This window comes from Setaria viridis, chromosome 7, assembly GCF_005286985.2.
Source record: "Setaria viridis chromosome 7, Setaria_viridis_v4.0, whole genome shotgun sequence".
Lineage (NCBI taxonomy): Eukaryota > Viridiplantae > Streptophyta > Magnoliopsida > Poales > Poaceae > Setaria > Setaria viridis.
This window is the reverse complement of record NC_048269.2, coordinates 30,899,858-30,924,677: the sequence shown is the minus strand read 5'-3', so window position 1 is coordinate 30,924,677 and position 24,820 is coordinate 30,899,858. Positions and strand designations below refer to the sequence as shown.

The 24,820-nt window shown below is 50.9% G+C and overlaps 2 protein-coding genes and 2 pseudogenes across 2 annotated transcripts; 1 reads left to right on the top strand and 3 right to left on the bottom strand.

Annotated features, from left to right (window-relative positions):
* Nucleotides 1–1,429: 1,429 nt before the first annotated feature.
* LOC117864876 (probable ubiquitin-conjugating enzyme E2 23) lies at nt 1,430–10,892 on the bottom strand (annotated as a pseudogene).
* Nucleotides 10,893–11,028: 136 nt separating this feature from the next.
* LOC117865954 (villin-1) lies at nt 11,029–16,424 on the bottom strand. The gene is made up of 19 exons (XM_072295117.1): nt 16,122–16,424; nt 15,603–15,702; nt 15,455–15,523; nt 15,099–15,335; nt 14,826–15,003; nt 14,602–14,737; nt 14,359–14,521; nt 14,121–14,265; nt 13,947–14,032; nt 13,715–13,870; nt 13,479–13,547; nt 13,317–13,385; nt 13,056–13,193; nt 12,801–12,929; nt 12,518–12,665; nt 12,176–12,327; nt 11,953–12,081; nt 11,769–11,831; nt 11,029–11,511 (listed from the first exon to the last, which is right to left on the bottom strand). Exons 1-19 carry the CDS (start codon nt 16,163–16,165, stop codon nt 11,188–11,190), a joined length of 2,535 nt encoding a protein of 844 aa, XP_072151218.1. The 5' UTR covers nt 16,166–16,424; the 3' UTR covers nt 11,029–11,187.
* Nucleotides 16,425–17,079: 655 nt separating this feature from the next.
* Nucleotides 17,080–17,983, bottom strand: LOC117864875 (uncharacterized). The gene is made up of 3 exons (XM_034748947.1): nt 17,881–17,983; nt 17,351–17,751; nt 17,080–17,253 (listed from the first exon to the last, which is right to left on the bottom strand). Exons 1-3 carry the CDS (start codon nt 17,981–17,983, stop codon nt 17,080–17,082), a joined length of 678 nt encoding a protein of 225 aa, XP_034604838.1.
* Nucleotides 17,984–20,025: 2,042 nt separating this feature from the next.
* LOC117864874 (probable ubiquitin-conjugating enzyme E2 23) lies at nt 20,026–24,502 on the top strand (annotated as a pseudogene).
* The last annotated feature ends 318 nt before the right edge of the window (nt 24,503–24,820 follow it).

The window sequence follows — 24,820 nt, the reverse complement described above, 5'->3', positions numbered from 1 at the left end:
TTTGTACCTTTTAGTTTTTATAAGAAGAAAATACAATAATTTTATAAATACATCAGATTTTAGATACTATAAGCATATGTTTAGTTTGAGGATTGAAGTGCAATGTCGGACTGTATCCTAAAATGAGAAGGACTCCGATCTAGATGGATGTCATCGCTCCCTTCATCTCGCGTGCTCAAAAAACCCGCGTGCTTGAGCATGCAGGCAAGCAGTTTTTATAAGAAAATATAATAATTTGTAAACATATCGATTTTCGGAATACTATAAGCATATATTTAGTTTGATGATTGAAGTGCAAGGTCGGACATAAGAATACAGACTCCGACCTAGATGGATGTCATTACTCCCTTCGTCTCGCGTGCTTGGCATGCAGTCAAGCATGAGCGTGCCAAGCTCCACCGAGCAGGGTTAGCTGGCGGAGGACGAGCGTGGTGCCCTAGAAAAACAATGCAAGGTGGGGCGGGCAGCGTAGGACGGCGCGGCGCAAAGCGAGACCATGGGATGGCAGTGCTGACCTCCTTTGTGGAGAGCTCCTCGACGTGAGAGCGAGCTCGAGCTCCTCCTGAAGGGTGAGCTACGCGGTAGTCGAGGCGAGATGAGGAAGATTTGATTTTGAAGGGGGAGAGGACCTGCAAATAAACATGTGGGGCCAGGGTGCTAAATATTCATCCACCCCTTTAACCCCTCTTACAATTGAATCCTCTGACCTAACAAGAAATGGGTTGATCCCATTCTATGAACATGGAGGGAACGACCGTACCATACCAACCCACGTTGTTTAAAAAAAAAACAAGCGCATGCTAAAAGGTATTTAGATGTAACAAACTTTGCAGTTTTGGAAACTAGGGTTTTCTTAAACTATAGATTTAGTCTAAATGTATACATCTATTGTAGAAATAGCCTAGTCTTATGCAAAAGGCTTAATTAAGCTTTCTGTAATTTTTGTATCCACAAAAGACTTGAGGAACTGTTTGCCTAACTCTCGTTTTCTCCTATATAAAGGATCCAAAATGGTCATGGATCTTCCTCAAACAAAGCACCACGTTAACAAATAAAGAATATACTACCTCTGTATCAAAATATTTGTCGCTGTTGACTTTTTACTCGTGATGTTTCACCATTCGTCTTATTAAAAAATGTGTAAATATTATTATTTTCGTTATGACTTACTTTATCGTCGGAGCTATTTTAAGTACGACTTATCTTAACAATTTTGAATAAAACATATGCTCAACGTTGTGAGTAAATTAAAAGTCAACGGTGATAAAATTTTTGATACGAAAGGAGTATATCGGCAGCGCCAGTGGCACTAGAAAATAAAAAAAAATTGAACAGAGAAAATAATAAATGCAAATTAACACAACACTGTAATATATCGTGATAACTAGCTAGTGCGTTTGAGTAACCGGCTAACCGCTAGGTGCAGTAATCAGCGAGGCACCCCACCACCGCCAAGCTGCAGCCGGAGCCGGTCGAACTCCTCGAATCCGTCGGCGCCAATCTCAGTGAACGCCTCGATGAGCCGCGGCACGACGCCGGCGAGCGCGAGCCTCAATCCCGCCGAGCACGGCCGCCGGTCCCCGCTCTCCGCCGTGGCGCAGGCATCGGCGTCGAGCGTGCCGACGGGGCACCCCTGCATCAGGTACGCCTCGCACGCCCGGAGCACGAACCTGCCGCGGCGGCGGAAGTGTCCCCAGACGAGCGCCTCGAACCCCGCCGGCGGGCGGCGCAGCAGGTGGAGCATGGTCCGGAGCGCGAGGACGTAGGCGTTCTCGGCGTAGGGGAGCACGTCGCGCGCGCCCCCGGGCGTGCCGAGCGTCTCCTCGTAGCGGGCCTCGTTGTAGTAGGGCTGCGCGGTGAGGACGAGCACCTGCAGGACGGTCGACGCCGAAGTTGTCGAGCAGGCTCAGGCACACCGTGCCGGAGTTGTCCAGGTTGGGGTTCACGCTGAGGCCGAAGGAGTGGTGGCACACCTGCGGCGGCTCCGCGGGTACGATGCCGGCGGCAGCCGCACGTCGAAGAAGAAGAGGCCGTCCTGGTACGGCGTCCCCGCCGCGCCCACCATCGCCGCCCGGAGCAGGTCCATCCGGTCCTCGAACGCCCGCACGTAGATGGTGTCTGCAGGCAGGCATACCGTTGTCGTGAGTTTGTGACACGTGTCGTGAACAGTGTTTGATATCATCGATTACTAGCGTTAACTAGTTCATGCAAAATCTTAAGCCGATAAGAAAAGGTGGACGCACAAATTTAAACATAGTTGGTAGAAGTTTTTGACCACACAATGTACCTGGCAAGTTGTCTCGTAGAATTTTCCATTCCTTTTGCACTCTCTTGCTCCACTCCTTCCCACCACCAGCGCCCTGTGTTAAACAAATTTGAAAAAAAAAATAAAATACACCAGAGGTACATCGGTGCCAGTATACGAACACTGAAAATGCATTTTTATCCATAAACTTCTTAAGTAGGTTCATACTCCTTTACATGGGTATCTAGCTAGCGCTGATATAGTAGGCTGACTGGGCATCTTTTCTCTCATCCATCTCATCTTCCTCTCTCTCCTCCTAGCATTTCATCGAATATGCTAGGGGTGCCATGTCAGTGTGCCCGTCACCATACCATGCCAACGCTAGATGCACAGTCACCGTGCCATGCCAACGCTAGATGCCCATGTGAAAGGGTATGGACTTGCGGTGAACGACTTAACAAGTTTATGAACCAAACTTTTTCAAAATTTGTGGACCTAAGTAACACCTCTTAAAGTTAATGGACCTCTCGTGCACATTACTTTGGAAAAAAAAAGCACAACAACCAGCTGCTATAAGCTCAACTGTTCGCAGGTTTTCATATAACTTGTACAAGTTTGTGACAAGTACAGTAACAGTACAATTCCTACAACAAAGTGGGACTCAGTTTCTCATAGATTCTGACGACTGAATCAGCTTTAAAATAAAATTGATTAGGAATGCGCACCTGCTCCATGTCGTCGAGGAAATGGTGATCTGGAGGGCTCATCAGCTGCACGACGCCGAACTGTGTGAAGTGAAACGAATCATCATCATCACCATCGACCTTCTCCTCCTCAGCAAAGTCATCACCATTGAAGGAAATTGTGCGCTATGCGGTCTAGCCTCTGTTCTTCTGTCTTATCCGTGGTACCGCTCACAATGCATAATGAGGCTAGGGTAGGGACCTATTTATAGACTCCACTTCCAGATGTAACAAATATTCCATCTGTGTTCCGGAGAAATCCGTGTAACTCCTGAACCATATCACCAACCACGATCAGACAGGTCAGTTTAATGAGTCTAAAATATATTAGTCCCTAGCACACATGTGTGAGTCACGTGCCATGATCAGTTGTATATATGAGATCAATTCCAATCTGATCATGTGGGTTAACAGCCTGCAGAGCCGATCCTGCACAACAAACCCAGCTTTTCCGCCGTGCTGTACTCGGGTCAAACATGTACGTACATAATAAACATTCCAATAAAGTCGATCTCAAACTTGTTCCTCTACTGTATTCCAGCACAAACGTCCTCGGCACCTCGAGTAAAAATTCCTCAAGTTAGATTCCGCAACAATAATTCCCATATCACTCGCATCAATAAATAATTCCACATTGAGGTGAATATATATATATATATATATAATGACCATACTATATGATATGAAATAAATGTTGATAGCCACAAATAAAAAAATCCAACATCTCCCACTTGGCTAAAACATTTCAATCAATAACCTGAAGTCCCATGTCTCTAGTATGCTTAGAAAATAATTCCTGACTAAGTGGCTTAGTCAGTGGATCTGCAACCATACTAGTACTAGGCAAATAAACTAAACGGACATTTTTGAGTCTATTTATTACATCACGAATATAATGATACCTTCTCTCAATGTGCTTACTTTTACTATGGAATTTAGGATCTTTAGAGACCTTGATCGCCGCCATATTATCACAAAAAATAGTGACAGGTTGTGATGCACTTTCCACGACCTTAAGTGATGCAAGAAATTCCCTTAGCCATACGCCTTCCTTTGCTACTTCAGATGCAGCAATGTATTCAGCTTCCATGGATGAAAGAGCAACCGAATTCTGCTTCTTGCTACACCAAGAAATTGCACCTCCTGCCAAAGTGAATATATAACCAGACATAGACTTCCGGTCATCCAAATCTCCTTGCCAATCAGCATCAGTATAACCCTGCAGCTGAAGATTATGACCGTTAAAACATAAAGAATAGTCCAAAGTTCCTTTGACATAACGCAGTACATGTTTGATTTGTTTCCAATGTTCTTCCCCAGGATTCTTTTGATATCTACTAAGAATTCCAATAGCATGGCTAGACTTATTTATTTTTAATTGATCACTAGAATGATCTTGGCAAGAACCAATTTACAGGCGCAGCAGCTCTTGGTGTCTCAGCGAGATAAACTGAAATCAGAGAAACCATGTAGTGCCAATTCAAGTCAATGCATCCAAATAACCATGAGATTGCATTAGCACATGGATCTTGTCTGTAAGCTGGGCATGAAAATTGCTCTCAGAACTAGGCTCAATGTCTGAACGAGGTCAGCAGGTCAGAGGGGATTTTCGAAAGAGGGAGGGAGGCAACCTGCTCCAGACCATCTACGGCCAACAATCTACCTGCACAAATCATCGGTACCTTCGTGGAAAATCAATCAAAATCAACTGAAAACACACACGGGAGAAGAATAGAGGGCACCTTGCGATGGGGGGAGAATGAGATCTCATTAATCCGAAGAAATCAAGGTGAAGGGGGCATTAGGAAGCTGCCGTGACCGAGGAAGAACTCCACAAATGCGATTCCGTTGCAGTCAACCTGGATCAGAAGGTGGAACCGGCGAGGAATTGGAGGCTTCCGCAGGGAAGGGGTATATGAACCTGCCTCCGCTGCGCTTCCATGCCGTGAGCTAGTCGAGGAGGAGGGGCGGTTGACCACACGGAGACCAGCACCTAGCTAGCCATGTGGGATCTTAATGACTTCCGGCTACCATGGCCATGCCGCCGACCCGTTCGCCGACGTCTCCGACCTCCTCGTCCGCGGCCGCCCGAAGACGACGACTCCGCGGAGGTCGTGATCATGCGCCAGTTCTTCCCGGCCCCGGCAACGGCGGAGGCTGCGGGGGATGGCGAGTGGCTGCGGAGCGCGGCGTGCTTAGGGTCTAGGAGCGGCGGCGGCGGGGGATGGCGAGCGAAGGCGGGGAGGGATGGCGAACGGCGGCGGCGGGGGATGGCGAGCGACGGCGCGCGGCGGGGGATGGCGAGCTGGGGCAGTTCTGTGACGATCGACCCCAAATCTTCCAAGTTAATCCTAATCCGAGCCCCTGGTCACCTGTCTTAGCTTTTCAAGCCTAAGTGATCAACCTCCAGACCGGTCCCGACCCCTGAGACCCGACCCCTCTCCGCTGGTCTCCAGTTCCGACCCCGCCGACCCCAACTCACCGTCGGATTCTTCTAAGTCTTTCCCAACACACCCTTTCTATCTGACCGGTGGACCCATGAGATCTTTTTCCCCAGATCTTCCGCGATAGGCGCACTCGAGTTGCATGCCTGCTTCAGAGTTCCCCCGCCGCGTGGCTCAACTTCTCTGACGCCCGCCGCTCCGCCTCGTCTCTAGCCCGCGACCGAATGGATTCTCGCACCCCCTTCCCCAATCGCAGCGGAAGCCCCTCTGCAACCTTTCTGCAACACCTCGCCACCCGCGCCCATCATCACATCGCCAGATCCCGGCCGCAGAGCCCGATGTCGCCCGTCTTTTCCGTCACTTCGATACAGTCGCGCCGCCTGGTCTTCGCTACCCGACGATTCCTCCTCCGCCAACCCTGACCACGGCAGCGGAAGCTCCTTTCCCCGCCCTGTCAGAAGCCGCCCGACAATCTGTTGCTCCGCGCTCGCCCGCGCGCCCGCGGCCGCCTGTCTTCTCACCTGTGCGCCCTCGATTCTAGCGCCGTTAACCCGGTCACTTCCATCAACTCTACCACACGACGACGCCCGCCTCCGCCAAATATCAACCACCGGCATACCCGCTCCTGCGCCGCCCTGACGCCAGAGCCCAATAACCGCTGGCGTCATACCCGAAGTCCTACTCCACCGCCCTCGTCGCTCAATCGCCGCCCAGGCAGAGCACTCCATTGCTTCTTCCCCGGCTTTCGCGCCGCTCCCCTTCTCACTCCCGCGCCGCTTCCCTTCTCACTCCCCCGCCACTATAAAAGGGAATGCGCGAGCCCCGCTGGAGTTCCCTTCGCCATCGCTGCCTTTCCACCATTTCTCTTGCTCCCTGTTCGAACTCCCACAGCCACCACACTAAGTCCCTGAGGAACTCTCCTCTCCGCTCCACACCGTTTTCCCCAATCCATCCAGCCGCTTGACCCTCCGCGCTGCGTAAGAGCTTACTTGTGATCCACAAGAAGCACCGCCGCCACCGGAGCATTGCCTGACCTAGCCGCTGTTCAAAGCCTTAGTCCCTCCGCCCAAGTCTGCTACTTCCCGACCCCAAGCTTTCCTTGTAGGAAGAAGGTAAGCTGCCGACCCCTGGTCCGCCTCGTCCGACCCTTGTCCGCTTCGCCCGACCCCTCTTATCCGCCCGACCCCGGTTCCGTCTCGCCCGGCCCTGACTGTTCCGCCGATCCTTCTCCGCCTCGCCCGAGGGCTCGGCTGTATCCTTTTTCTTCAAACCGAGGGTGTATGTGTAAAACTTGGGGACCCTTCAGCGTTGAGTCTGAGGATCCCTAGCACACCAAACCCTCTAGTTTAAGGGTCAGATCATAAGTACCTTTCCTCCGACCCTTACCTCTTGATCTCCACCCACTCCCTTGAACCTTCCCACCCTCCTGCTTTTTGTCGCGAGTTTCTGGGCTCAGACTTGCGAGTGTTGCTGTTGAAATAACCGTCTATACTAACTAATGCATTGCATTCGTGTAGAGCTGCGCCTCGCCGACGGCTTCTACGAGCTGCACCCGGCGCCAGAAGACGACGGTTTAGCTGAGCTCCTGCCCTCTGAAGCCGAAGCCGCCCCAGAAGTCGAGCAGTTCTTTTCCTCCTTGCTCGAAGGCAAGCCCCGGTTGCATGAAAACCCTGTGTTGTTTTACCAGACTTGCGCATGCCTTCTTTAGCATGCTTGTGCATTTACGTATAGGAGTTGTTTGGAACCCTAGATGCATAACGTAGCTCCCCTGATCTGAACACTAGCTATTGGACCGAGTAGCTGCTTGCTTAAATAGGAAGCGGTAAAAGTCGAGTGATTTCCTGTCACTCGCGAGTTGTAGGAGTTGGCTGTCTACCCTTCTGTTACAACTGTAAGGACGATGGACGGGGCAGGGTTTTGGGTAACTCTTTGGTGGCCGGTTGATCGCCCCGTCTATCTATGAAACTTGACTAAGGCCCGACAGTGGTGGTGTTCGTGATCAAGTGTTTGAAAGTACTAACCTCATACTTAGTATGGGATGAGGAAGCCTAGTACCGGATTGAACCTAGATGTGAGCGGTCGCCCCATTGTTCTTGGAATGGAGTTTCCCCTGCTGGATGTCGCACGTGGTGGCATGCGTGGTCACAGAACGGCAGAGGCCGGGTCTGTGGAACCTTGCACCAAAGGAAATGGGCCCGACACGGGTTAGGGGATTGATGGGGAAGACCGACAAAGGAAGCGACCTCCGTGGTGCGCAGATGTCGTGAGGTTAGGTTCACCATGCATGGTTAAAGAACTCGAATCGATTCGTCTGCCTCTCACAGTTTGAGACTGCTTGATCGCTATGTCACCCTGAGTAAATGAAAAATCTGATGATGACATGGTTTTGTTGATATATACATACCTTGGTTGATTCTATGATTGTTTAGAATAGTTGCAAACTTAGACCGGATAATGAACTTAGAACCTGAGCTAAAACTGAAAAATAAGGTTCTATTTAGTGCTTTTGGGCAAACAAAACCCTCAGCCAAAAAGCCTTGCATGTCTAGTTCCGTGGAGTAGCTTTACTCCCTGTCGGTTAAGTCTTGTTAAGCTTAGTAGCTCAGCCTTGTTGTGGCTCCTGTTTTCAGGTGAAGTTGCTACTCCCAACCCTTCTTCTGCTGGCACTTGGCCGCCCCAGCTCCCTCCGGGTTGGACGGTCGAGTGGGATCCCTCCTCGGATAGCGAGGAGAGGGATCAGTGATGTCCCGGTTAGCCTCACCAGGGATGTCCGACCCTGACGCTTTGCTTCCGCTAGTGGTTTTACCTTCTGTTATTTTTGTTGAAACCTTGTAAACTCTGATGTTTATTTCATAACCAAACTAAGTGGTTAAGTTGTTAACTCGGTGGACTTGTTGTATTCTCTGGAACCGCTCACCTTAGTGTGGGTCTGCTAAAATGGTCCTATTCAAGTGGTTAAATCGGAAGAAATCCGACGGCACTTCGTGTTTACTCGGTTTAGGCATGAGCGTCGCGTATTATGCGGCTAAATCATGTTTAATCAAGTAGATCCAAAGTGGATCCGCCACAGGTTTCTGCTAGAACGGGAACGGGAGGATGTTGACCCCACGTTCGGAGGACCTGATAAAAAAATCGGAAAACCCACGTTCGCGGAAATAAACCGGCACCGGCGACCGGCCACGCTGACCACACCGATCGGCTCGGGTACGGAATAGATTATTTCGTACCAGGATATTGTATAGTATAATCCTATATATATATATATATAATGATCATAATATATGATATGAAATAAATGTTGATAGCCACAGATAAAAAATCCAACAACCATCACCACCTCCTTAGCAGCAGCTCGTCAGCACAGCCACACGCTCCGTCGTCTCACGGCCATTGCCGGTGGAGTCTTCAACTTCAAGGCTCATCTCCATTGACGGCGTCGACCCACCGCCCAGAACTGGTACCTCTTTCCTCGGGCCAACACTTGGCCAGGCAGTCGGATCAATGCGTGGATAAAGGCACCCAATCGCCCCGTCGTCGTGCCATCTCGTTGATGTTCGACGCGTGCGGCGGCGGTGGCGGCGGCAGGCTCTCCTTCGTGGTTGTCCTCCTCTGCTGCCTCGACGGCGTCGTCGTCGTCCACCCAGTCGTCCATTTCCTGTTGCATCACCAGGACGTCTTCGTATTGTACAACCTCTATCTCATGCGGCAACACCTGAAATTCACCAAAAGAGTGAAGTGCTTAATTTAAAAATGTATAGTATTTTAAATTTGAACTTTCTTGTGGACATTCATTTCGAGGAGAAGCTCACCTTCGACGCGCTGCCGTCGCCCCACTTGACTTGGATATACGCGTCGCAGAAATCAACGGCATGCCCCACCCATGAAAGATCCTCGCCGCCTGATTCCGATGGCAGCAGGCGTACGACCACAGCTCCGTGCCAGATGTCATGATCGTAATCCTTGGCCAGATCGTACGCGCTCACCGTCTCGTCGCGCTCCACCTCGCTGGGCTCCTCGCCGGGCGGCGCCGGCTTGAGCCACGACACGCGCGCGGTCCGCTCCTTGCAGTCGAGGCTTCTCACGACGCCGCGGAGCCGAGCGGCCGCACCATCGTCCTGACCGCCGTCGCCGTCCACGGGCTCGACGGCGCCGCCGGTGACGCGATTTCCCGGGACGAACTCGATAACATGCGTGTCGAAGGTCGACAGCGACGCCGAGGGCACGGCGCGCTGCCGCGTGCCGTCCTGCCAGAGCACGACGGCAGTGGTGCGGGTGCCCGCGACGGACATGGGACGCTCGAACGCCGCGTGCCTCCGTCCGCGCCGCCGCTGCCGCGCCCGGCTGTGCCTCCTGAAGAACGTCTTCCTCAGCTGCTGCTGCTGCTGCTTCGTCGGTTCAAGCACAGGAGCAGACGACGGCGACGGCGACGAACTGCTGTTGCCGCTTGGATCAGCAGGCGCCACCGAGGTAGGAAGATGGTGATGATCAGACGGTGAGGCAGCATAGCCGGCGGTAGTAGTACAACTAGCCCGCCGAGGTCCATTGTGGCGGGGGTCGCGGAAGAAGCAACGGTCGCCCACGGCCCAGTGGTTGTCGGAGCGGAAGAAGGTGAGGTCGCGAGGCCTCTGCTGGTGCGGTGGCGGGGACGCCTGGGTGAGGTGCTCCTTGGCGCCGGCGCCCAGGTGCGCCGACGCCACCCACTGCACGAGCACGGCGGCCAGCTCCACCTTGGCGACGGTGCCCTGGACGTGGACGCGGCGCTTAAAGTGGCCGTTGAGCCACCGGGCGGCCTCGAAGACCTTGGCGGCGGCCCGGACGCTCCGCCCCGGATAGAAGAAGCCGTTGTGCCGTCGCATCATGAGTTTGAGGTTCTCGCGGCCGGCACACAGCTTGCCCTCCGCCGCGCGGACCCTGCAGGCAGCGCCGTCGTCGAAGAGCACGTCGACGTCGACGGACAGCTCGACGACCCGGCCGAGCCACGGCCCGGACGCGACGTAGTCGCCCATGCTGAGCTCCGTGACGCGCCGCAGCTCGGCCGTCGGCACGCCCCTGGCGACCAGGCCGCCGCCTCCGCGGCCCTCGAGCTCGACCAGGTCGACCACGGTGTCAACGCCCATCACGAGCCCGACCTGGCCGCCGGGGTCCGAGGCGGACACGACCATATGTCCCGGGCGCAGGGTGCTCCGGTCCACGACGGTGAGGTCGCCCAGCTCCGCGTGCACCTCGGCGCCGCTGACGCATATCACGGAGACCTTGCCCTCCGGCGTGTCATCCCTAACGCCCACCACCCCGCGGTCTCCGTGCTCGCTGGCGTACTTGAATACCACAAAGTCCCCATCATGAATTGGAGACACCGGCGGCGCGGCATCGCCGGCCGTCTGCCCCGCGCCAGTGTCCATTGCTTCCTCGGGATCGATGTGGACTATTTTTCTCCCCCTACCCTCTCGCTTGCCGAAGAACTACGCCCGTGTCTGGATTTATAGCCGCGTGTACTTGGTCTTGTAGTCGATCAGGGTTCCGAGACTTCGATCGAGTCCGTATAGGAATACAAGAAAAATTCTCAGACCACGGTACTTTTGTAGTCGTAACACCGATGGACCGTACAAATACGTGCAATGTCCAATATCCATGGTCTAGTACAACTGTACGCAGCAGTTTGAAGGTACACGATCGATTACACATCATACACGAGTGCACGACATCTATATATCATCTTCATTCATGCGACCGGCTGCCGGCTGGCCTCCGGCAGCTCTCACCGTCGGCGAGCTGTGCCGTTGCCGTTGGAGAGCGCGTGCACGGTCTCCGACGCGTGCAGGGAGGCGGGGAAGAGCCGCCGTGCCACCGCCGTAGGCGTCGATGTCGAGGACGAGGAGCGGCTTCTTGGGGACTGGGACAGTGTTGGCGATGGTGGCAGTCCGGTAGCCGGTGAGCGCTCCCTTGCCAACCTCCAGGTGGAGGCGGAGCCGAATGCCCTCCTCGCCACCGACGGTTGCTGCTGCTGCTGCTCCGGTGTGGTCGGCTCCGACGATACCCCGGGCCTCCTTGTCGACGGCCTCCGCATGCTTCTGTCCGGCGTCTGCATCCCAAAGCAGCCGAAACCGAAATAGACAGTCTCAATATAATGATAATAATTTGACACGGTGCAGTGTAATTTAGTTACTGGTGTATGTTAATGTGCAATTATCAAACCGAAACACAGAGGCTCTCATAGGGATTTTCTGCAAAAATCCCACGAATAAACAGAGCCAAAAAGGGCAGGTGGTATGGAATGTAGGAATTTCATAGGAAAACAGTTCTAGATGACATCAAACTGATGGTAAAAACAAGTCTAACCTCTAGTTTTGGTGACAGCCCTTTCAGGAGGGCCAGCTTCCTCTCGAATGAGTTGCCTGCCATCTGCATGTGCAAGAACACAAAACCAGACAAGTCAGTCAATGAGGAGTTCATGCACTGCAGCACTGGTAAACTGGAGAGCTGTGCTTTATAATATCCCGCAATGTGTGTGCCCAGCACTTACAGATGATTGCTTTGAACTGTCCCAGTTGAAGAAGTTGGTGAAAAATGCTGGCTCATCCCCTTCTGTGACAATATACACTGTTGTTTCGATCGATCTTCTGTTCTGAAGAATACCATCCTGAAGGAACATCTGCAGAAATGTAGAAAACAAAGAGAACTGAGATATTTCACAGGGAATTGTGATTGAATGCTTATAAGAAATCAAGTTCTTAATCTCTGGTGACCTTCGCAATATCCAGTGCTTGCTCCTTGGATGTAACATCTGAGTGTAGTCCAACCCAGACATAGATTTCATCGTTGCAGTCCAGTATCAATGTCTCTTCAGTTGCCAGGTCATCCTGACAGAAGCTGAATATCTCCTTGACCTTGAAGATACGAACCAAACAAAACAGGTTACTTGATATTTGCTTTGGATTCTATTAGTTAGCCGTCTGTTTTGGAGACTCAAGTGTTCATTGCAAGGTAGCACTTACCTTGAGCAGACCTGCAAAGAGATTATACTTTAGACTTCGAGACACATCTATACAACAATACTGTCTAGAACACAATATATGATATGTGCATACCTTGTTCAAATCTACAAGCATACAGATGTGGATCTGCAGGCCAACCCTTGACATGCTTTTCTTTGGAGTATTCTGATCGTCCTCCTAACGCTTTCCAGAAGTCATCCGGTTCAGAGCCTTCTCTGACTAGCAGGGACTGTTTCAATGGCTGCAAAAATAATGCTATAATAGCTTAAAAGGGGATATACCACATGATTTTTCAATATTCATCTTGTTCGAAATTTTTTTTTCAATATTCATCAATGAGAAGAACACAAGGATTTGCTCGCAGTAATCTCCTTACACACAACTTGTTCATCATCCTGTCAAGTATATTATGGTCGCTTGGCAAAGAGAGGCTTCCTAACCAGGTAAAGTAAGAACCTCCGTCTTGCAAAATATAACAATGTGAAGAATTAAGTGAACTCGCAACCTGCAGTTTAATTATGCAATCCATTCACAGGAAAAGGTTTAGAGCACCACCAAAGAATCAAAGAAATATATGATTCAGGCTATGAAGCTAATTGTGTGCAGGCTCCTTATTTTTTGCAGAACTCACCAAATCAACTTGAATGGCTTGCATACAATCATGTTTGAGCCCTTGAACACGGAATAGAGCGACCCCGTCCCTCTGATGAGATCCATTTCTATCACTTTTCTGTAGGACATGATTCCTATATGCAGCACTCCTGCCCCCCTGGAATGGAAAGGAGATAACAAACTCAAATATCAATATCCAAGCTATGCATCCACTCCACTCCTTACATGGTACTTGGAATGCAGAACAAAAATTTATGCATGTATGTGTGTACCATGGTACCTTGAATATGATCAGTGACTTGAAGATTGAGAAAAATAATTCAGGCTCTCTTCCCTCAAACACTTGTGCCTGCGATTACATTTGCGAATGAATTGACAACACTGTGAACGGAAGTGTGGTGACATGTGAAATTTTCAGTGGTGTAGGGCTGAAGCAGCTGACCACAACTGGATGCCCTTTTACTGAATCAGCCAGATTAGACACCAATGATGCTGTGGCCATGCTATCTTCCTGCAGGTAATGCACAGATAAGAAACATGCAGAACACTGAAAATTGCACATGTATGTGCAAACAGAGCCAAGCAATAGAACTGCATCATACAGCTGTGGACAAGGTTTCTAACAGCCTTTCCTCTGATATATGAATAGGTTCCTTGAACGGAACTACAAAGACGCACCTTTACACTGTTCTTACCAGACCAAGCAAAGAACAGATGATAGTCTTTTCCATCTTCAACATAGCTATACTGGATGATATAACTGTCTCCTGTGTACAATTGCTCCTGCTCCTCAGTGCTAAGGAGGGTTGTACAACCATGGTCCACCAGCCAAACCTGCAATACATTTTATTCGATTTTAAGATTCTGCAGACAGCTGTATATATACCAATACATAGGCAGGGCATTTTACCTTCAGACTGCCATCACAACTGATGAGCTGCTGGGGTTTATCCTCTGGAATTTCTGTGACATCGTAACCCTGATGCTTGAAAATAGCTGCACCATGATTCAGCGTAAGACTATGTCAAGGTTTCTACCAAGTTTTACATGGAAACAATTGATGGACAAATCACCATGGTCACACCTGCCACTTTCTCTCGCCCAGCATTATATAACTTCATCCCAACAATCTTAGGCCAATGCTGAAAATGAAGCTTAAATTCGACAGTTTCGTGACCTTCTGTCATTATAACTGTACGAGAGGACCTGCCTTGGGAATGCACATAATCCTAACCAAAATTAAATAGAAATTGGTTTCAGATCTACACAAGTACGTGTGCAGAATATCAGAAAGGAAAGTTATCAGATTTCATCTGGCTCACTTCTAAGGCAGTAACAGATGTCTTCCTCTCTGAAACCAGCGTTGTCATTCCCATCCATAGGAATATTTCGGTGCCGCAGTCCAGTATGTAACTTCTGTCTGAGTTCAGAATTTCTCTATCTAACAAATGTGCCTCCATGGGAACAAGGATTCTCTTGTTAATCCTGCAGGCAGCAAAGTTGCCAAATATATCAGTACCTGCAACTGAAGACTAGTTACGTCTGCATTAAGCAAGGCTACTCACCAAAAAAAGATCTTTGATGGCATATTCATTGACTCCTCACTGACTGCTTCTGATAAATCACGAGGAATAGGGGCATAACCTCCAAACAGGTTCCAGAATTCGCCAGCATCAGAGTCACCAACAAGCTTCCCATCCTCTGCAATCATTGAAAAGTAAAAAAGAATTGGAGTTCTCACCTTTCCACCCCCCACTCTTATGCAAGAAGCAACTGTATATAGGTGTACCTATCGCTGCAATTTCACATCTGCCAGAGTGTCGGTTTTCCTTCAGGTGTTTAACAACATCCAATGCTTTAGCCCTTGTCTGCACGCTGGAATTACAGCCACTGAAAATAAAGATCTTTGATGCCGTGTCCACTATAAACACCCCTTTGTGATCGAGAGAGGACCGTGAAAATGGCACCTTAGACAGCATTAGAAACACAGCAGGTTGTCTTACATCAGCATCCAGCAAAACTGAGAAATGAAGGAAAATCTTGAGATAGCAGTCCTCCTTACTTCTTTGACACGAGCAACATGCTCTCCTTCGCACCTAAACATTGTTGTCCGGCTGGATTTGTGCCCAGATCCTACCATGTGCGGAGGGGACTGGGAGTGTACCGGAATAATGCACGGTTTGAAGTATGACAAGAACTTGTCAGATTCTTCACCCTGTGTTTCCCTGTACTGGACAGCGTGGGAGCCCAGTGCCGCATCCAACTCAACAGCCTTGTCTGAGGCCATCAGATAATCTTCCTAGGTGGTCACAACCACGATGCAGAGCAGAGGACAAAAATGAAGCCATAAGCAAAAAAGCGACAGCCAAGCAGAAGTGTTGATTTGAGGGACCATTGTTGATGCAGCAGCGCACACACCTCTTTGGCCTCCTCCCCAACCCAGTAATGCACGTCGTGGATGCGAACCCCGGTTTTCAGTTCAGTTGTCTGAGAAATTCGCACAACACATGAAATCGAGCGGTGTAATTCCACACCTGGGGAAGGCAATTGGTGGAGAGATGCTTACATTCAGAATGATGTAGCAATTCCTGGAGTAGAATTTGCCGTGCTGGGGTTTCGCAACCGGGACCAGACCGCTCCCCACAATGCACCAAATGTCCAGGCCACTGGAATCAGAGCAACAATTCTTACAGCATAGGGGGGGGGAAATGGTCAGATGCAGAGGACTATCAGCATCATCCCAGTCATCAGATTTATTTTAGAAACTATATGAGGAACCATATTTTTTCAGTGCCATTCTCTAAAAAAGCAACCATATTTCTTAACAAAAAGGGGAAATCATGCGAAGGGAAGCACAGTAAATTTGCTGGTACATTGTTGATTGGGCCCTAATTGATTCCTTAGCGAAAGTCAGCATCTTAAGGGGGGGGGAAAAGAGAACAAATAAAGACAGCAATAGAATGTGCGGGGCATATTCAAATGCGGATCAAATCTGGATTCTTGTCCTAGAGAACAATACAACCGAACAGGACAGTAAAAAACCGAAAGGGCAGGAAAGCAAGCAAGAGAGGAGGAGGGGACGCACGGCTTGTCGCCGACGCCTAGGAACGCATCGTCGACGCCCTTCATGGCCACCACGACGGGCAAGCGAGCAATGGGAGGGGAGCTCACTCCCACCCGCGGCTGCAGTGCTGTTGCTGATGCTTCAGCTCACCGAGTTTTTCTTTCTTGCTGATAAAAAAAAATGGCGAGCTACAAACTTTTTTCCCTGGAACTCTTGAGAAAAAGAATGGCGAGCGAGCTAACCGAGAAAGGGAAAGGCGAGCAGGCGGCTGGTAAATTGCTGGTAGAGCAAGCACTTCACTGCACTGGCCGTCTGGCCCCCTCCGCCTCCAGAGAGCAGAGGAGAGAGGTGGGAGAAAGGAGAGGCCGCGGTGGGCTCCACCACCCAACGAGCTCACCTCACTCATTTCGGAAAGGAAGGCCGTTGCTTTGCATTCAAGTCTAGAGCGAACGACTTTTAATACTGTGTGCGCCCTTTGACTCGTGTCTACCGATTCATCGCCGTACGGCTGATGGTCTGTACGACACGCGCCGACGCCCTGTTGGCGGAAGGTCTCGTGTTACCATCGCCATGCACCACGCGCATAAAAAGAGTGCAAAACTAAGGACTTGTTTAGTTGACCCCCAAATCTCAACTTGTGTCACTATGCAAAAAGAAGATTTCTCATCACATCAAACTTGCGGTAAATGCATAAAGTACTAAATGTAGACGAAATTAAAAACTAATTGCACAGTATTGTTGTACTTTGCGAGACGAATCCTTTGAGCCTAATTAGTCAATATTTGGACAATAATTCACAAATACAAACGAAACGCTACAGTGTTGCTACAGTATTTTTGGCACTCCAAAGTTAAGCAACTAAACAAGGCCTAATAATTTGAACCCTGTTCGTCAGAATTCGAGTTTGAAACTCGTGGGCACGCGCGCCCGAGTGTATTGTCTAGTTTGAAACTCGTGGGCAGATCGATCTGCTTTTTGTTTATGATGGGCTGATGTTAATAACAACATCGACGCGAAGATCATCCTCGTCGGATCCACCAGCACACTTTGGGAAGAAGAACTGGAAGGAGGCGCTGCGATCCGGCAGCGCATCCGAGCCATCCATGGACGCGACCTCGACCCGAGACGTCTGGAAGTGCTCGCGCAGGAAGCCCTTGAGGCGCAAGTAGTAGAGCTCGAGCTAGCTTGCATTTCGTGCTCCCCGCCGGCGCCGACGAGCTTCCCGTGGAGGCGGCCGCCTGAGGGCGCACCCGGACCGCAGAGACGGCGCGGCCGAACGGCGTCCTCGCCACGTTCAGCAGGATCAGGTGCTGGGCTTCGCCGCGGGCGGCGGTGATGAGGTTGAAGCCGTCGCGGAGGTGGACGTCGAAGGAGCGATCGGGGGTGGGCTCCGCGGTGCACGGCCAGCCGGGCGCGGCGGCGGCACCCCGCGCGCGCGCACTCGCGGGCGTGGTGCTACCGGTCGTGCTACGCCGGCCGGTCGGCGCAGCCGTGCTCGGCGTGCGCGCACGGGACGCGGACGGCGTCCACCATATATCTTCTCCATGGCGTGGCACCGCTGGAACCTGGTCGGGTCCCGGCACACGTGGCACTGGCCGCCCGCCGCCAGCTTGTCCCGGCACGGCGAGCACACCACGTGCCCCACGTCGCACTGCGGCCATGCAAAGATTTCAGGTCAGATGAATCAATCTAGATCTTGATCTTGTCCAATCGTATAGTGGATCGATCCGACGAGATCAAGATCAGAATTAGGGGAAGAAAATCTGGTAATCTCGGATACGGATCTGATTCAGAGACGAGACGACGTGTACCTGGAAGATGGGGGGCTTCAACGGGAGGAAGCAGATGCCGCAGTCGAGTGCGTCGGTGCGATCCACCGTCATTTCCCCGACGATTGAGCTCTCCGAGTGCGACGACGGTGCGGGCGATGGCGGCCGCGGCGGCGGCGCCGCGAGATCCCTGTCAACAGCGGCAGCGTCGTCCTCGGCATGTGGCTGCGGCGTCTCTTCTTATTCCTTCTCTTCTTGTTCTCTCGCCTGCTGCTGCTCGTCTTCCAAGCCATTTTCACCATCAGATCCATCTGGATGCTCCTGCTCTCTCTCGCTTTCACTTCGCTGCTGCGGCGGCTCTTCTTCTTCTTCCGGAAGACCATGTGATGCCTGCTGCTCATCTTCCACGGCATTTTCACCGTCAGATCCTTCCGAGTACTCTTCTCTCTCGCTTTCACTCTGCTGCTCCTCCTCCTCCTCTTCTTCTTGTACCTGCTGATGATCATCTTCATCAGATCCATCCGAGTACTCCTGTTCGCTCTCGCTTACCCTTTGCTACTGATCCTCCTCGTCGTAGTTCTCGTCTTCCTGACCCTCGGAACCGGGCTCCTCTCCGACCACATCATCGCCATATCGCGGATCCTCCGGCGCATAGGCCGCCGCCGCCGCTGCCGGCGGCGGCGAGTTGAGCGGCGACGTCGGAGAGTACGACAGGTACGTCGGCGGGTGCGACGAGGACGTCGGAGAGTACGACGGCGACGTCGGCGGATACGACGGGGACGTGGGCGAGAACGACGAAGGGGATGACGGCAGATACGACGGGGACGACGTCGTCACCGGTGAGGGAGGAGGGTAGCGAGCCCTCTTCTTCCTCCTGCTGGAGGAGGCTTGCCCCTCCACAGACGCCGCCGGCCGTGGCCTTCGTCCATGGCAGGACGAGCTGGCCATATCCACACACCATCGCCCCCATGGTCTGTACGTTTTATAGGCGCGGGGCTCCTCCGGTGAGCTCGCCTCCCAAATAATAAAACCCTAGCTATCGTTGAAGAATATGCAACATAAAATATGGTCTAGAGTATTATATTTACAATAAAGTATATGCATTAGTGTAGTAGTGAATTTGAAAGTTTTCTTTCGATCACATATTTTAGTGAATTTTCGCCATAAATTTTGAAACTTTTCTTTTGATCACCACCGGAATTCGTGATATTTTAGCAAAATTTCGCCGAAATTTGTAACCCTGGCTAACGCATGGCTTTCCTTCAGGGGTGGGATACCGTAAAGCCATGAATTCATTCATTTGTCCAACTCCATCGGTATAAAAGTGACTGTGTGCGCCTTAGATTGTTTTTTCTTTAATTTGCGAAATTAAATGCACACACTTACCCCTACCATACACGCACGAGCTTGTCACACCTTAAAATTGATGAAAATGACCAATATGTTTGGCTACCGACGGAGTCACTTCTAGGGAAAGAACTGCAATAACTATTGTTTTTAATAATGAAAAGATACCACATGTGTTTCGTGTTCTTCAGTGGATAAAATCAAATGCAAGCTTTATTGTTGTGGTCATGGGTAACAAGGTGCAGTATCCGTTCTTCTAGTAGCATATATATTAGAAATGTAGAATTCTTGGCCACATTATTAAAAAATGGTAAAATTGTATTGAACCCCCTCTCATAAGCCACCTATAGTTTGCATTGACATCTCCAATTAAACTTGTATTCTATATGCAAAAGAAAATAAGAGAAACTTCTATGAGCTGTTTAAGACATTTAACTAATTAATTTGACAACACATTTTATATTCCGGCTATTTTAGAAAAATTTCTCAAGTTATTTTATTGTTTAGTTTCCCACCAACAATAAGTATTTCATTGATTAACATCATTTCCTTCCACTACACAACTAGGAAGAATCCATTGAGCATGTGGCTTCTCATTTAACGTGTTATATAATAACTCCTTCCACATTAACCACATTAAGTAGTAGTGATAGCTTAACCTCTACGTTCGATTTATTGTATTTGGTTCTTGACAAACGTAATAATAAAGATGGAAGAACAAATTGATATGGAAAACCACATACAGTAATTCCAAAGTACTATGACCTCCCTATATAACGAGGCAGGAGGCGCATTTGCTTGCATCCAACATGGCGGTCACACAATTGAGACTCAACATGAGGGGTTGCAACACTGGCAGCCTGTTATTCGCGATGACCATCTTGTTCGTCGTGTTCCTTGGATGTCTTGCAGTGCCTGCACAATGTAAGTATATACACGTAAACTTTGCAGCTTCTCACTAGATGAATTTGTACATGTTACTGTACTGATGAGCACAAAAAACATTACGATTTAATTGATAGGTCATTCCCAGCAACGACCCAAGGCCGCCGTAGCTGCAAGAAGAAGCTACCCGAGTAACCTGCTGGCCAACACAACAACTAATGCTAGTGAAGGGAAGTCCACCTCGAGTGAGGATAAGTTTGTGTTGATATTCTGCATCATAACAGATAATTGCGACCCAAATGGGAACTGCAATTGCTGCGAGAACCAAAGGCCAAATCAGCCAAAATGTTTTCGCACACTAGAACAATGCCAGGCGAACTGCCCTGCTTGCAATCCGCACTGCCCACCACACCTGAAACAATCGCAAGAGCCCAACTGGTGAATGCAATAAGTGTTTTCATGAAATGATGTATCTTCAAATTGTTATGATCGATCGAGTGAATAATGTTGTACCATTGATTGTCATATATGGTGTCATTGTCCTTTTCGTTCACGCATATTTGGTGATGTTGTTACCGAGTTGTACATGCGCACGTTCGTACTACTACATCTACATGTTGGACGACGAGAAACATCCAAAGTTGCATCGACGAGAAGCAAAAGGAACAATAATGGACGACGGCGAGCCCGCGGTGCAGACACACGCGAGCCCGCGCCGGCAGCGGCCACGCCGGTGCGTCATGTAGTAATGTTCAGCTGAACTTGTAAGCCGGCTGAAAAATTGAAACGGCTGATTTGTTATGAGAGAAAAACACTGTTCGGTGGCTGATAAGCTGAAGCGAACAAGCTAAGTTACAACCAGGACCATGTGAAGTTCAATCCGACAGGCACGCATGGCGACCGCGGGAAGGCGTTTCCCAAGCCCGGCGAACAACTGGCGGAAGTGCTGTGCGCCGACGGCACCGTCGTGACCCGGGAGCTCCGTGACCTTACCGTCGTCGACCGGGGCAGCCTTTCTCTACCGGGGCCAGGCCGTCGCGCTGCTGTCGGACCTCGGCGGCCAGGTCGGGGTCGTCACGGGCATCGCCACGGAGCTCGACCTTATCCAGCTAAACGGCGGCGGCGGGGAAGAAGAAGGCGAGCCGGCGGTGGTCGCCATGGGCGTGTCGCCGGGCGAGCTGCGGCGCGTCAGGGAGCTCTGCCACGGGGACCTCGTCGTGTCCGGGCCGTGGCTCGGCGTGGTCGTCAGGGTGTTCCTCGACGTCGACGTGCTGTTCGACGACGGCGCCGTCTGCAGGCTCGACCCGGCCGGGCTCCACGAGCAAGCTACGAGTCAAGGCGGATGACCACGGACACGTCCCTGCCGTGAACAGCCCCTACTATCCCGGGCAGCGCGTCGTCATTGCCGCCGGCGACCAGCTACACCTTCGAGACCTGCCAATGGCTTAACGGGTGCTGGAACTCTAGCCGCGTCGAGGGCACCGTCTGCGAGGTGACAATAGCCGGCGCGCTCGTCTACTGGGTCGCGTCGGCGAAGCTAGGCGCCGACCGCCGCCTCGTCAGAGCGTCCGCGCCGCCGCCTTTGCAGCGCGACGTCGGCAGCCTGACCTTCGTCTTCTCCGATGCCGACTGGGGCTGGGGCGTCGCCGACCACTGCTTCTTCCGAAACTCCCATGATCGTCGTGGTGACCGGGAGCACGAGGAGTTCCAGCGGTCCATGTGCGTCGCCGACGCCCGCACCACCGTCGACGTGCTGTGGCAGGACGGCACGCGGCGGCGCGGCGTGCCCTCGGCGTCGCTGGAGCCCTACGTGGCGCTCAGAGACCACGACTTCTTCCCGGGAGAACGTGTTGTTGCCCATGTTGATTTCTGTGACGACGACGGCGGCGGCGGCGAGGTGCGCGTCGGCGTCGTCAGGAGCGCCGACTGCGACGACCACACCGTGCTCGTGTCATGGCTCAAGCCTTCGTCGCCGGGCGAGGAGCCGGAGGTCGAGTGCGACGAAACCGTGAGCGCATACTATCTCGGGACAGATTGCGGTATTTTGTACGGAAATGTCGTTGTACGCCTGCCGTCGCCGGAATCAGCCGGCGGCAGTGACGGCGGTGCAGCGGCACAACATGGTAAGGGAGTTGCTGCCCCCAACGCTGCCACCGCCGCCGCTAGTGATGATTTGTCATGGGTTGGATATGTTATTGATCTTTGCGACGACGGGCATGTTCAGGTCAGCTGGGGCGACGGCAACACGTCCAAGGTATGTACACTGATCGAGCTCTTTTACGATGTACAATACTATCTAGTGGTATATAGTATAGAGAAGAGAAGATCAAACCGTCCATTATTATAGGCAATTTAGTAATTATTACATTGTAAAAAATGAGATTCCAAATGGAACGCTCTTGTAGACTTTATGCTAGTGTAAAAAAATTTATTATAGCGATGTCATTTATGTTCTTTTACCATGATATCCTTATACTACATATCCTACTTATGTGAACTACATATATCACAGGTGAAGTTTTCAGTACTAGTATACAATTAATCTTGACCATTGGGTCTTCGAAAACTATCATGATCATCGAGTGAGTTAATTAATCCTCTGATTCCAATTCCATTCATATATGGGTGCCAACTTCAGGTGCTGCCTCATGAGATAGCTGTTATCCGACGGCAACATGTCGACGAGCTCTAAGACGAGCTCAATCAGGAACATCTCAATTGGATAAAGGCACAAGAGAAGTCTCAAGAACCTACCGCCACCGATAGCGATAGCACCACTAATGTTCTCGCTGAGTGTCAAACCGACAATAAAGGTGATCCCACTGATGGAAGTGAAGGACAAGATGACGATGGAGGCGATGAGGGTGGCGGTGACTCTGCCATGGAGGTAAAGGTGGCAGCCGGTGCTGCCAGCGGTGAGGGCTTGCCTCGTTTCCTACAGTTTGACGTTGTGCAAAGCCCTTCAGATCACCATTACCTAAATAACACGGTGCAGGTGCGTAGTTAATTTGATGATTTCGCATACACATATGCACGCTTATCCCTATAAAACAATGTACTTATATGATTATATACATATGTACTCACACCCTATGCTTACGGACCTAGGGTTTTTGATGGATTATCAGCGATGCAGTGATGTTCATACATATTTGTAATTTTGTATTGAATATGCAGGATGCAGAATTTATTTGTAAGCTATCTAGCTCTACATTGTAGTTAGAAAAGTGTTTTGGCTTAAAATTCTAAAAAAAAAGCAATTTGACACAGTTGTATTTTACTGCAATATATTTGTCAGAAGTTTATAAAACCGAAAGTATGTATCACGAAGAATTGTTTCTGTGCATCTTTTATATGGATATATCTTCAAAACAAAAGATTTAATTTGACTACACATATATCCCCTCTAATTGCCAAACATAGCTATTTCTGGTAGCATAACGGCCATTGGCCAATCTGATGTTTTAGTTTTGAATCGATCAACTGCATGCAGGGTGCTGGCGTAGGTAGAAAGTGGACGAAGAGAGTGCAAAACGAGTGGAAAATTCTGGAGAACAGCATACCAGCTGGTATACACCACAACTGAAAAATTCTACCACGATTTCCTTAATTGTGTGCTTAATGATGTTTTACATTCACTTTAATTTCCATGTGTATGGTGCAGAAACTATCTACGTTCGGGCGTTCGAGGACCGGATGGACCTCCTCCGTGCGGCAATGGTGGGCGCGGCGGGGACGCCGTACCAGGACGGCCTCTTCTTCTTCGACGCGCAGCTGCCGCCGTCGTACCCCGCCGTGCCGCCGCAGGTGTACTACCACTCCTTCGGCCTCAGCGTGAACCCGAACCTGGACAAGTCCGGCACCGTGTGCCTGAGCCTGCTCGATACCTTCGACGGCGAAGGCCCCGAGCTCTGGTCGCCGGCGGCGTCGACCGTCCTCCAGGTGCTCGTCTCCATCCAGGGCCTCGTCCTCACGGAGCAGCCCTACTACAACGAGGCCGGATACGAGGAGATGCTTGGCACGTCCGAGGGCGCGCGCAACGCGCTCCCCTACGCCGAGAACGCCTACCTCACGCTCCGGAGCATGATGCAGCTGCTGCGCCGGCCGCCGGCGGGGTCCGAGGCGCTCGTCAGGGAGCACTTCCGCCGCCGCGGCAGGTTCGTGCTCCGGGCCTGCGCGGCGTACGTGCAGCGAGGGTGCCCCGTCGGGACGCTCGACGGCGAGGCGCGCGCCACGGTGGAGGAGAGCGGGGAGCGGCGGTGCTCGGAGGGTTTCAGGCTCGCGCTCCGCAGCGTCGTGCCGCAGCTCGTCCGGGCATTCACCAAGATCGGCGCTGACGGGTGCGAGCAGTTGGATCGATCGGTCCCTGAGCATTTTCGGCCCTCCCCTAGTACTTTCTAGTAGCTCAGTAATTAATTTTACAAGTAGCTCTCTTCGGTGTCATGGTTATACAAGTTTAATTAGGAACTAATGATCAGCACTAGTACTGCACTTGATACGCCTTGTCATTCACATTTTGACTTGTCAGTGTTAAAAGAAGAAAGATGTACTGAATCTGAGGATTCTCTTCATCGATTGAATGAGTGGTATAATTACATTTTAATCCGACGTACATTATACTACGACGTAGAGCTGTGACATGGAAATGAATACTAAGCACACTTGATCATTTGTACTCTGTTTGCGGAAGAGAAGAAAATGAACAACGGTGAACGATTT

Bases quoted from the DNA above. Each gene is read 5' to 3' on its own strand.
- LOC117865954 (XM_072295117.1), bottom strand. From the start codon at position 16,165: ATGAAGGGCGTCGACGATGCGTTCCTAGGCGTCGGCGACAAGCC. The intron at 15,524-15,602 runs GTAAGCATCTCT...CGAATTTCTCAG, and splicing joins ATTGCTACATCATTCTGAAT to ACAACTGAACTGAAAACCGG. The intron at 12,328-12,517 runs GTATGCACATAT...TTTGTTTGGTTC, and splicing joins TGCTTGTAGATTTGAACAAG to GTATCTTCAAGGTCAAGGAG.
- LOC117864875 (XM_034748947.1), bottom strand. From the start codon at position 17,983: ATGACGGTGGATCGCACCGACGCACTCGACTGCGGCATCTGCTTCCTC. The intron at 17,752-17,880 runs GTATCCGAGATT...GCATGGCCGCAG, and splicing joins CTCGTCTCTGAATCAGATCC to TGCGACGTGGGGCACGTGGT. The intron at 17,254-17,350 runs GTGCGCCCTCAG...TTGCGCCTCAAG, and splicing joins GCGCCGTCTCTGCGGTCCGG to GGCTTCCTGCGCGAGCACTT.